This window comes from Dasypus novemcinctus, chromosome 26, assembly GCF_030445035.2.
Source record: "Dasypus novemcinctus isolate mDasNov1 chromosome 26, mDasNov1.1.hap2, whole genome shotgun sequence".
Taxonomy (NCBI): Eukaryota; Metazoa; Chordata; class Mammalia; order Cingulata; family Dasypodidae; genus Dasypus; species Dasypus novemcinctus.
Genome location: NC_080698.1, coordinates 543,738 through 556,691, shown reverse-complemented (window position 1 = coordinate 556,691; position 12,954 = coordinate 543,738). Strand labels below are relative to the sequence as shown.

The following is a 12,954-nucleotide window of genomic DNA, read 5'->3' as shown; positions in this document are numbered from 1 at the left end:
GCTTTTTAAAAAAAGGCTCCCCAAGTGCAACAGCAAAGACCAAAAAAGAATGAAGGTCCAACAATGAGCCCCTGATACTAATGACTATGCTTGTGAGCCTGTGCACCTGAAATAAGAACAAGGCCTAGAGCAGCAGTGTGCCTAAGAGTTACCTCCTGAGAACCTCCATGTTGCTCAAATGTGGCCAGTCTTGAAGCCAAACTCAACATGTAAATTTGTTGCCTTCCCCCCAGCGTGGGACATGACTCCTGGGGATGAGCCTCCCTGGCACCGAGGGATTACTACCAAGTACCAGCTGTTGATGTAACTAGAAAATGACCTTGAATAAAAGGTTCAACTCAGACCAGCAGAATATCTGTCTACGTATAATAACAGGAGTTAAAAATGCTTTTTGACCTAAATCAAGGGGGAAATGGAAAGGACAAATGAGTTTATGTGGCTATGAGTCTCTAAAAAAGAGCTGGGAAGTTATCAGAGGGGTTGCCTTTATGCACACCTGAGCAGAGTTCCAGAGACAGATAAAGTAGATACAACCCCAGGTATTGGTTCTTCTGAGGGCTACAGAGACCCACAGGTTTTATGGTCATGGCAGAGGGAGTTCAGTGCCATGTTAGTTGGCCCTTCTTTGGAGTTGGTGTTTCTGTGTGATGGAGCTGGACTCAGATGTGATCTCTTTTCACAAGACTTTCCTGTTACTTTACCAGAATTGTAGTTGGTGCTGGGGTTTAATATATACTCAGGGGATCTGAATCTCTGGTCTGACCATATGATAGCCAGGCCCTGAGCCTCAACAGACTTCAGCTCCTACACTCTGGTTTATTGGACTTACCCATTCAGCTAACATGGAGTTGAAGAAGGTCAACCACCACACCATGGAGCCAAGAGTGCCTACAACTGAAAGCAGGAGGATTGCATCCATCATCCATGTGGAATCTAAGCCCCCTCTCGACATTAGATGTGGAATGGACACAACCAATCCAAAGTCCACAGGATGGAGGAATAGAATATGGATTAGAGTGGACTTACTGATATTCTATTCATGAACTATTGTGATTAGTAATCAAAGAAAATGTGGCATTGGTGTGGAGAAAGTGGCCATGGTGGCTGCTGGGTGTGGGGAATGGGAGGAAGAGAAAAGATGTGGAGGCATTTTCGGGACTTGGAGTTGTCCTGGGTGGTGCTGCGGGGACAATTACCAGACATTGTAGGTCCTCCCATGGCCCACTGGATGGAATGTGTGAGAGTGTGGGCTATGATGTGGACCATTGACCATGAGGTGCAGCGATGCTCAGAGATGTATTCACCAAATGCAATGAATATCTCATGATGATGGAGGAGAATGTTGCTATGGGGGGAGTAGTGGGGTGAGGGGTTGGGGGGTATATGGGGACCTCATATTTTTTTAATGTAATATTAAAAAAATGAATAAAGACAAAAATATATATATATAAATAAAAAAAGGCTGTTGGGGTTTTTATTGGAATTTCATTGAATCTATAAATTGATTTGGATAGAAGTGATATCTTAATGATATTTAGTCTTTCAATCCATGAACATGGAATGTCCTTACATTTATTAAATCTTCTTCAGTTCCTTTTTTTTTTTTTTAAGATTTTTATTTTATTTATTTATTTATCTCCCCACACCCCCCTGCCTTGGTTGTCTGTTCTCTGTGTCTTTGCTGCGTCTTCTTTGTTCGCTTCTGTTGTCAGCGGCACAGGAATCTGTGTTTCTTTTTTTGTTGTGTCCTCTTGCTGTGTCATCTCTCCGTGTGGGCAGCGCCATTCTTAAGCAGGCTGCACTTTCTTTTGTGTTGGGCGGCTCTCCTTATGGGGTGCACTCCTTGCGTGTGGGGCTCCTCTATGCGGGGGACACCCCTGCGTGGCACGGCACTCCTTGCGCACATAAGCGCTGCGCATGGGCCAGTTCCATATGGGTCAAGGAGGCCCGGGGTTTGAACCGCAGACCTCCCATGTGGTAGACGGACACCCTAACCGCTGGGCCAAGTCCACTTCCCCTTCTTCAGTTTCTTTTAACAAAGTTTTGTAGTTTTCTGAGTACAGGTCCTTTATATCCTTGGTTAAATTTATTCCTAAATATTTGAATCTTTTAGTCACTATTATAAATGGATTTTTTTTTTCTGATTTCCTCATCAGATTGCACATCAGTAGTGTATATACTCTTGATTTTTGTGTATTAATCTTGTATCTTGCCACTTTGCTGAACTTGTCTAAGTTCTAGTAGCTTTGTTGTGGACTTTTCAGGATTTTCTAGATATAGAATTATATCACCAATGAATAGTACAAGTTTTACTTCTTTTCCTGTTTGGGTGCTTTTTGTTTCTTTATCTAGCCTAATTGTTCTAGCAAGAACTTCAGGCACGATATTGAATAACAGGGTAACAGTGGGCATCCTTGTCTTGTTTATGATCTCAGCGGTAAAACTTTCAGTCTTTCACCATTGAGTACAATGCTAGTTGCAGGTTTTTCAGACATGCACTTTACCATATTGAGAAGGTTTCCTTCTATTCCTATCTTTTGCTGTGTTTTTATCAAGAAAGGGTGCTATATTTTGTCAAATGCCTTTTCTGCATAAATTGAAAGGATCATGCAATTTTTCTTCTTCAATTTATCAACGTGGTTTATTATACTAATTGATTTTCTTGTGCTGAACCACCCTTGCATACCTGGGATAAAACTCACTTGATTGTGGTGTATCATTCTTTTAATGTACTCTTGGATTAGGTTTGCAAATATTTTGGTAGGATTTTTACAAGCATATTCACTAGAGACATTGGAGTGTAATTTTCTTTTTTCTTAGTATCTTTGTCTGGTTTTGCTATTAGGGTGATGTGGGCTTCAGAGAATGAGTTTGGTAGTGTTCTTTCCTGTTCAATATTTGGAAGAGCTTGAGCAAGATTGGTATTAGATTATTTTTGAATGATTGATAGAATTTACCTTTGAAACCATCCAGTACTGGGCTTTTCATCTTTGGGAGGTTTTTGATGACTATTTCAATCTCTTCACTTGCGATTGGTTTGTTAAAGTCTTCTATTTCTTCTAGAGTCAGTGTAGGTGGTTTGCGTGTTTCTAGGGATTTGTTCATCTAATCTAAATTGTCTAATTTTGGGGCATACCATTGTTCATAGTATCCTCTTATGATCTCTTTTATTCCTACAGGGTCAATGGTAATGTCCCCCCTCTCATTTCTGATTTTATTTATTGTATCTTTTCTCTTTTATTCTTTGTCAGGCTAGCTAAGGGTTTGTCAGTTTTGGTGATCTTCTCAAAGAACCAACTTCTGGTTTTGTTGATTCTTTTTTTCTTGTTTTTGTATTGTTTTGTTTTTGTTCTCAATTTCATTTATTTCTGCTCTGATCTTTACTATTTCTTTCCTGGGGCTTGGTTTGGGATTAGTTTGCTGTTCTTTTTTCTAGTTCCCTCAGGTGTGCAGTTAGATCTTCAATTTTAACTCTTCTTTTTCTTCTTTATTTATTCTTTCTTCTTTTTTAATGTAAGCACAGGGGCTATAAATTTACCTCTCAGCACTGCCTTTGCAGTGTTCCAAAGATTTTGATATGTTGTGTTCTCATTTTCATTCATCTCAAGATATTTGCTGAATTCTCTTGAAATTTCTTCTTTGACCCACTGATTAAGACTGTGTTATTTAATCTTCATATATTTATGAATTTTCCCTTTTTCCATCCATTATTTATTTCCAACTTCATTCTGTTATGAGCAGAGAGTTTTTCTATAAGTTCAATCTTTTTATTTTTTATTTTATTTTTTAAATTTCTCTCCCCTCCCACCTCCCCCAGTTTTTTTGTTCTCTGTGTCTTTATGCTGCGTGTTCTTCTTTGTCCGCTTCTGTTGTTGTCAGCCGCACAGGAATCTGTGTTTCTTTTTGTTGCATCATCTTGTTGTGTCAGCTCTCCGTGAGTGTGGCACCATTCCTGGGCAGGCTGAACTTTCTTTCGCGCTGGGCAGCTCTCCTTATGGGGCACACTTCTTGCGCGTGGGGCTCCCCTATGCAGGGACACCCATGCGTGGCAGGGCACTCCTTGCACGCATCAGCACTGTGCGTGGGCCAGCTCCACATGGGTCAAGGAAGCCCGGGGTTTGAACTGTGGACCTCCCATGTGGTAGACGGACGCCCTAACCACTGAGCCAATTCCACTTCCTAAGTTCAATCTTTTTAAATTTATTGACTCTTGTCTTTTGACCCAACATATGGTCTATCTTGAAGAAGGATCCATAAACACTTAAAAAGAATGTATTTTGTGCTGTTTTAGGACACAATGCTCTATAGATGTCTGTTAGGTCTAGTTTAATTATCATGTTATTCAAGCTCTCTGTTTCTTTATCTTCTGTCCAGATGTTCTTTCCAATGCTGAAAATGGTTTATTGAAGTCTCCAACTATTATTATTATTATTTTTTTAAGATTTATTTATTTTTATTTATTTCTCTCTCTCCCCTCCCCGCCCCGGTTGTCTGTTCTCTGTGTCTATTTGCTGCATCTTCTTCTTTGTCCACTTCTGTTATTGTCAGTGGCACGGGAATCTGTGTTTCTTTTTGTTGCGTCATCTTGTTGTGTCAGCTCTCTGTGTGTGCAGCACCATTCTTGGGCAGGCTGAACTTTCTTTCACGCTGGGCGGCTCTCCTTATGTGGTGCACTCCTTGCGCGTGGGGCTCCCCTATGCGAGGGACACGCCTGCGTGGCAGGGCACTCCTTGCGTGCATCAGCACTGCACATGGGCCAGCTCCACACGGGTCAAGGAGGCCCAGGGTTTGAACTGTGGACCTCCCATGTGGTAGATGGACACCCTAACCACTGGGCCAAGTCCGCTTCCCTCCAACTATTATTGTAGAGACATCTATTTCTCCCTTCAGTTTTGCCAGTATGTGCCTCATATATCTTGAGGCATGCAGGTTAGGTGCACAAATATTCAGTATAGTTATTTCTTCTTGGTGGATTGTCTCACTTATTAATATATAATGACCCTTTTTTATCCTTATAACAGTTTTGTATTTAAAATCTATTTTATCCAATATTTGTAATGCTACTCCAGGTCTTTTTTGTTGTTGTTGTTACTATTTACATGGAATATCTTTTTCCAACCTTTCACTTTTAATCTGGTTGTATCCTTACATCTGAGGTGAGTCTCTTGTAGACAGTATATAGATGAATCCTATTTTTTATCCATTCTATCAGTCTATGTCTTTTCATTAGGCTGTTCAAAGCCATTAACATTCAATGATATTACTGTAAAGGTGTTACTTTGTCTATTTTGTCCTTTGGGTTTCTTTTGTCATATCATACTATTGTCTTGTTTTTACCCTTTAATTTACCCTTCTTAATAATTGTCATTTCTACACTCTTCTCCAAGAGAGTACTTTACTTTGCAGTAAATTTCAGTATTTTTTTTCCTATAGTAGTTTTTCCCAGAATAATTTCATGTTGAGTTTATCTTGGAGCAGTTTTAAAAAATAAAACAGAAAAAAGGATGATAATATCCCAGACTATTTTTGTGACAAACAGAAAAGCAAATAGAATTTAGACTTGTTTTATCACAATGAGATGCCTAAGAGGAATATTCGTTCTACTTTGGGCTTCTCTGCCAGGCCTGTCAATTTCATCAGGAGTCTAAGAAGTCCACCAGTCCTGGAGTTCAAAATGTGGAAATAGATGCATTCCCTGCAGATGATGCTTGTCTGGTGTTACCCAATCCCCGAAAGGTAATCTTCCCATGGTATTTTCAGAAGGAACATGTAGCTCATCCAAAACACCTTCTCCAGGATAGCCATTATGGAAAAATAACAGGACTAATGCTGAGAAAACTGCCATATTTGGGTCTTAAGCATAGGGTACACCAGAGTTTCTCAACCTTGGCACAATAACATTTGGGGCAGGTGATTCTTTTTTGTAAGAGACTGTCTTGTGCATTGTAGGAAGTTTAGCAGCATCCCCAGCCTCTACCCACTGCATGCCAGTGGCACACCCTCAGTTTTGATGATAAAAATGTTTCCAGACATTGCCAAAATGTCTCCTAGTGAGCAAAATCATCCTTAGTTGAGAACTGCTTGTCTAGGCAAATTATGACATGGGCTGGGATAACTGAAAATCATTGCCCCAGTAAATAACTTTCTTCTCAAAATGCCTTCCCAAATTGAGGTTAAGCAGCCTATTAGGAGAATGGTTTATAAGAATGAAAAGGTGGAGGTGCTGTTTTTTCATAAGCCTTGACTTTCCTCAGCCAGGGCTTGTCAGAGTGTTTAGAAAAAGACCCGACAGGAGGGACTCTTTCCTGGCGCCCTCGTCCCTAGAAGCCTTTGCCTAGCTAGTCTCATTTACAACAGTCAGACAATGAGAAACTAGGCACTGCCATGATACGAGAACGACTTGGAACATGTCCTTTGTTCTGATGTGCAGATGTCTGACACGACCAGCGTGCTGTCGGAATGTAGTACCATTGACCTGAGGAATCCCTTTGTCCAGGTAACTGAAAAGGTTCCCAAAAAGGAACCGGAGAGATGTTTGCCCAGAGGTGAGTGGCAATGTTCTTGCATCCAGTTCACAGACCTTTTGGGTGGGATGTCTGTTCTTCAGGGAAGCTCTGTGGTTTGGTAGACGACTTCATTCTAGCTCTACTGGGGAGAAAAGGGAAGGAAGGAACCCATAGAGCCATAGGTCCATTATCTATGAGTTATGGAGGGTGGATTTCAGAAAATTCTTGCTTGGGGAGGTTCAACTTACAAAGCCCAATGACTGAAGTAGAACTTTAGAAAACTTTTATAGAAAGCCCACTGGGCCAGAGATCCCTGCCATTTTGTGTAGTCCCAATACATCCTTTGTCAGGACATGCTTGAGATCATAGAGCAGGAGAAGACCTTAGACAAGTCCAGGGTAGAGAGGAGCCCCTCCAGGCCATCAGCTCATCCCTCTCGATTCACCTCTAGAGGCAGGCTGGCACTGTCATCAAGAGCCTTGGCTCTGGAACCACCTGCCTGTGCTCAAATTCTGGCCTCTCTACTTAGTAACTATGTGACTTTTTCAATTTACTTAATTTCTCTGTGCCTTATTTATAAAATTGGGGTAATAATAGTGCCTACTGCAAAGGGTTGTTATGGGTGTTTTATAAATGAATATAAATCACTGGTGAATAATAAACAATGAATAAATGCAGCCTTTCCTGATTCCCTGAGTGAATGTAATGGTGCCTTCCTAAATGTCTTCATTATTTCCTGTATTCATTGAAAGGAATTTATTTGCATCTGTCTCCCCCGTGGAGTCTTTAAAAACAAAGGGAGTGACTTGTTCATTATATTTCTTGTGTGAAAATAGGAACTGGTCCAGATTATGGTCTCAACAAATGTTGATAAATAAACAAAAGACCTATATGAATTAACTAAAAAATTAAAGGTTTCTCCATAACTTTGTACTAGACCAGACCCAGAAAGAACATGAATAATGGCTTTCAAACTCATTCTCCTGGTTGTTTGATGGCCCCAAAGCTGCCCACCGTAGGAAGAGGCCAAAGTAGGGATTTCCAGTAGACGTTGACTCACCTCACTTATTGAAGTATGCATAAAATGTCAGCAGTGGAGATGGCAAAGCTAGGTGCAATTTCTAGGAGAAGGGAAGAGAGGAATAACAGACAGAAAAGCAGTGTTTTAGGAAGATTAGCTTATAGATGCTCTGAAACATGGAGGGAGGAGAGAGACAGAGTGAGAGTACCTCCCAGTGGGTTAGGGAAATGGTGAGAGAAGGAATGGGATGTTGTGATCCCCATGAGGAAAGGAGCAGTAGAATGTGGGTAAAGGGAGGAGAACAAGGTTGAAAGGGGGATGTGATTTGTGCTGCATAAATATCTTGACTAACTATGCATAAATATCTTGACAATTGATCAAATTCTTCCATCTTTGATTTGGGCAATTCAAGAAGCCTGTGCCTATTCTTACCTCATTTCCTGCAGTCCTCTGGACACTTTCTGTTTACTACTACCAAAATATTGCAGCATAATAAACTGTCACAAAACCTCAGTAGCATACAAAACAAACATTTCTCACAAGTCTGTATGATTTGGCTAATCTAAGCTGAGTTTCTTTGCTGATCTTGGCTGGCTTCTTTTGTGTGAGTGACATTGACTGGGGGTTGGCTGATCTAGCCTGGGCTCTACTGGGGCAACTTGGCTCTGGTCCACATCCTGCTGGATCAAGTGGGCTAGCCTGGGTGTGCTCTCCTCATGGAGATGCTGCAACAGAACAAGTGGAAAAGTACAAGTCCTCCCCAGCATGAAGGGGATGGGAGGAAGAGATGAGATGTGGGGGCATTCTTGGGACTTGGAGTTGTCCTGGGTGGTGTTGCAGGGACAGTTACCAGACATTGTATGTCCTCCCATGGCCCACTGGGTGGAACGTGTGAGAGTGTGGGCTATGGTGTGGACCATTGACCATGAGGTGCAGTGGTGCTCAGAGATGTATTCACCAAATGCAATGAATGTCTCATGATGATGGAGGAGATTATTGTTATGGGGGGAGGAGTGAGGGTGGGGGGTATATGGGGACCTCATATTTTTTTAATGTAATATTAATAAAATAAAGACAAAAAAAAAAAAAAAAGTAAGTCTCATGGCTAAGCCCAGATTTAAGGGTGGGAAAAAGATTCTACCTCCATAGTGGGAGAAACTGCAAAGTCGTGTGCCAAAGGGCACGCATACAGGGAGGGTGAGGACTTAGAGCTCTAATGCAACTGACCACAGACAGTAACAGCTCCTGCCACTTCCTCCCAGGTCTGCGCTGTTGCTTTCCATGCTGCAGAGTGAACAAGAGCAAATCTCCCTGGGTCATTTGGTGGAATCTGCGGAAAACATGCTACCAAATAGTGAAGCACAGCTGGTTTGAGAGCTTTATTATTTTTGTGATTCTGCTGAGCAGCGGGACACTGGTAAATGAGCACAGTCTTGTGGGACATTGGGGATCAAGGCAGCTGGGGAGCTGCATTCCAGCCTGGCCCTTCATGGGCTGGAATGTGGGGAGACCAGGCAGAAGTGGATCTTTGCTGCTGACTGCCCTTAAGGCACAGGGATTTGTAAGACTTCAGGAACCATGCCCCCACTGGGAAATTCCAAGCCAAAGATATTGTACTTTTGGGGAAGAGTCACCCAAACCAGTGCTTTAAACAGACTCCTGGAGTCTGGCTCTTGAGTCCAGACCTGCCCATCAACCCATCACTCTTGGAGGATGCCTATACATTTTATGTTTCCTCTTCTAGACAGTGGTCCCCTTTCCCTTTTTCCTCCCAACCATATAATTGTAAAATATTAGGGGGAGAGGACTACAGGGATATAATAAGCCACCTTGGTGTTTTCTTTGCTCAGGGTCCCTTGAGCTTTCCAGATGAAGTATGGCTGGGGGTCCTGGTGAAGTTCCAGAATAACTCTGAATTTGTCAGATTCCACAGCCATATACTCTCAGACTCCTTTCTGCTCTCCCTCCTCACCTCATGGTCCTCCCTGGAATTCCCCTTCCCTTGAGGGACTGTGTCTTCCCTCTTTTAACCTATATTTTCTCTCTCCCTCCCTCCCCATCTATCTTCTGTCTCCTTTTAAAAGGACAGTAATATAGAATTAAACTTTCTTACTATTTGTTATGTCAGGTAAATGGAGTTACAGATTCTCCCTCACTCATTTAGAGTGAAAGATCATTTCACAACAAATAGCTAGTAAATGAAAGGGACAAGGGGACATCTTGCTCCCACATCCCCTGCCTTCCTAGCTGGTGCTGCCTATCTGTGAATTCTCAAGGTAAAGAAGATGAGCCTGTACTGGGGCTCACCTGGGCCCATGGTCAACAATATCAATCCCTATTTGTCTGTTTACCAGAACATAAATTATTTCTCAAACATAAAGCAAATCTCTCTTATACATTTCCAGGGAACTCCCCTGATTAGTTTTTATTGCTAGCCCTTGGGCTAAGCTTACCTGTACTCTCCCAGTGATTACCTTTTCAGGGGCTGTCTACTCTTATCAAAGTAGTAGGGTTTCTCTCATTTATTCCACAAATGGTAGTTGTGCCCTGTGCTAGTCGTGGAAAAACAGTGGTGTTGTCAAAGGGCCATAGACGTATTCTCTATGGCACCATGGAGTGAAAATGCCTAATTAGAGAGGCAGCAGAAGGCACACAATCCTTAGTTCTCACCTGCTGTCACAGAGGCAGAGGGAATGCACACGCAATGCAGAGGGTTCCAGGAGAGGGAGTCAGCCCTGTTCACTATACACATTTGCAGAGAAATAGCAACAAGAAACAAATAACTAGTTCCTGGCCACTGTGTGTGGTCCGTGGACCAGCAGCATCTGGACGCTCGTTAGAGCTGCAGACTCTTTGGTCCCACCCAGACCTGCTGAATCAGAACCTGCATTGTAACCAGGTCCATAGATGGTTCAAGGCTCACCTAGTTAGAACCTGGGTGCCTCCAAAGTCAGTTGCTGTTTTCCACTGAGGAACCAAGACCCACTGAGGCAGCTTATTGCTAAGCCTCCATAATGAAGAAGGAGATCAGCCTCCAATGCATTCTGATTTCTCTCTTCTCAAAAGGCAGACAGACAAGTCCCTGACCAGGAGCTTAGAGTCTGGTAGGGAAGGCAGAGTAAGTCCATGCAATTATAGGCCAGGGTTGTAAACAATACTTTAAGAGAAGCAGTGGGTGCCATGGAGGGTGTAAGATGGGCACCTAACCCAATTTTGGTGGAACAAGGACAGTTTCCTATAGAAAATACCAGTGAGGCTGAGATCTACGGCTGATGAGGAGCTGGCAGAGCAGAGGAGGAGGTGGAGGACTTCCTCAGTCACACGTTCACTGGGGAATTGGAAATGAGGCTGCTGTACTCTTTCGCATTCTTTTTCTCAGGGCCATGGGTCCTTGGTCCCCGACAGCGGGGCTGATTGCCTTCTCATCTTCAGTGCTTGCACAGATGTCTCAGGCAAGTTTAGTGCCAAGCCTTCCCTTCTTTCATTCCCAGTAACTCTGTAAAATCCCAGAGAACAGCTTATATCTGTCTTGCAGAGTCACACAAACACTTTGGGTGAGAGAACTGTTTGGTATAGCATGGAAAAGGGTCTCCTGTAAAGCCAGGATGTCTTGTTTCCATGATCACATTTAATAAATGTTTAATATTAAAAATAATTTACCCTGGGAACACAAGACCAGTTCTTCCCCAAAGTTGTACGTTAAGATGCACATACAAATTGATAATATTTTGTAGGGATCACTGGGGTGAATGGATCAGGCCGTTTGTGGTAGATGATGATGGGCTAAGGAGTTGGAGTTGATATTATAGTCAATAGAAAGCCACTGAATAGAGCCACTGAAGTAAGTAGGAAGATGAAAGAGATGATGTACGCCGCTGGGTAGTTCTGGGAAAATGATACAGTTGGTAAGAGTTGAAAGGATTGGGAGTCCAGCAGATAGTGTGGTGAGACTGGGGGCAGGGTGATCCTTTAGGAACTTGAGAACCTGGGAAACTATAGTAGAAGAAGTTTAGAAATAGGGCTTTCCTTCTTCCATTTTCACTCAATCAAGGACTTGATTCCATCAGAAAAGTTCAGACTTACCACTTTTTGAGAAAAATCTTATTGCCAAAAGGTATTCTAGTTTATTCACATAAGAAAGAAATATTAAAAGTAAAGCCAACAAGGAGTTCTATGCAAATATTCCATCTGACCTAAGACTATCTTTTATCATTTCAGGTATTTGAAGATGCTTATCTTAAGGAAAAACCCAACATCCAAACATTACTTAACTGTACTGACAATATTTTCACATTTATTTTTATCCTGGAAATGTCTCTGAAATGGGTGGCCTTTGGATTCGGGAAGTATTTCACCAGCGTCTGGTGCTGGCTTGATTTCGTCATCGTGATTGTAAGTTTACCATCGTTGTGTTGGCTGCAGGCTGCAGGGAAGGGGAAGTGGAGGAGGAGATCACGTGGGAGCGGCTTTCCCTGTGTGCCTCATCTGGGTACCTCTTCAAAACATTTTCTTGTTATTACTCCCCCTTCACATGCTCAGTACTTGTCTTTCATCCAACAGCAGTCGAACCTTTACTGAGTCCCATCTCTCTTAAGTTGCACTTCGTATGCTCACCGTCCCTGCCTTCCATGGATGATGTTTATCCACATCATTCCATCTGCACTGTTGTTATCTGGCACATACCTAGGGTAATTAAGTACCTTCAATTTCCCCCTCTTCATCCAACTTTCCATTTCTTTTCAAGACTTCTCAAAGTAGGTCAGAGGTCAATAGGCTAAACTGATCTGCATCTTGATTGTCAAGCGGTGTAATAGGATTGTCCACACACATTCATTTAATCCACACAAGATTTGGGATATAAACAGTGTTATACAATACCTATCACATTACAGATGAGGAATCCTGAAGCTCAGAAGATCAGCAACTTGTTTTAGGTCATAGAGCTCATACATGGTAAATTTGGGATTTGCACCTCAGTTTGTAGAACACAAAGGCTAATAATAGTAATCATGGACTACATTCACCAAGTGTCTTTCCTGTGCCAGACACTCTGCCAAATTGCTAACCCCACTCTCTGTCCTCCCCCACCACCAGCAATCCAGAATCCTCCAGGATCCCATATTGCATTTAGTTTTCATGACTCTTTGGTTTCCTTTAATTCACAAGAGTTTCTTGGTCTTTTTCTGTCTTTCATTAAACAAATAATTTAAATGCAATTGCTCTCACCTTTATGAATTATAGCTGTATTAGTCAGTTAAAGAGGTGCTGATGCAAAATTCCAGAAATCTGTTGGCTTTTATAAAGGATATTTATTTGGGGTAGAAACTTACAGTCACAAGGCCATAAAGTGTAAGTTACTTCCCTCCCCAAAGTCTGTTGCCATGTGTTGGAGCAAGATAGCTACCTCTGTGAGGATTCAGCCTTCCT

The 12,954-nt window shown here is 42.2% G+C and overlaps 1 protein-coding gene across 1 annotated transcript in view; it reads left to right on the top strand.

Annotated features, from left to right (window-relative positions):
* Window positions 1-12,954, top strand: part of SCN11A (sodium voltage-gated channel alpha subunit 11) — a 118,674-nt gene that overhangs the window by 74,139 nt on the left and 31,581 nt on the right. The window contains exons 18-20 of the mRNA XM_071212271.1: window positions 6,431-6,545; window positions 8,790-8,944; window positions 11,746-11,936. Coding sequence (XP_071068372.1) covers window positions 6,431-6,545; window positions 8,790-8,944; window positions 11,746-11,936 — 461 coding nt within the window. The remainder of the gene's footprint in view (window positions 1-6,430; window positions 6,546-8,789; window positions 8,945-11,745; window positions 11,937-12,954) is intronic.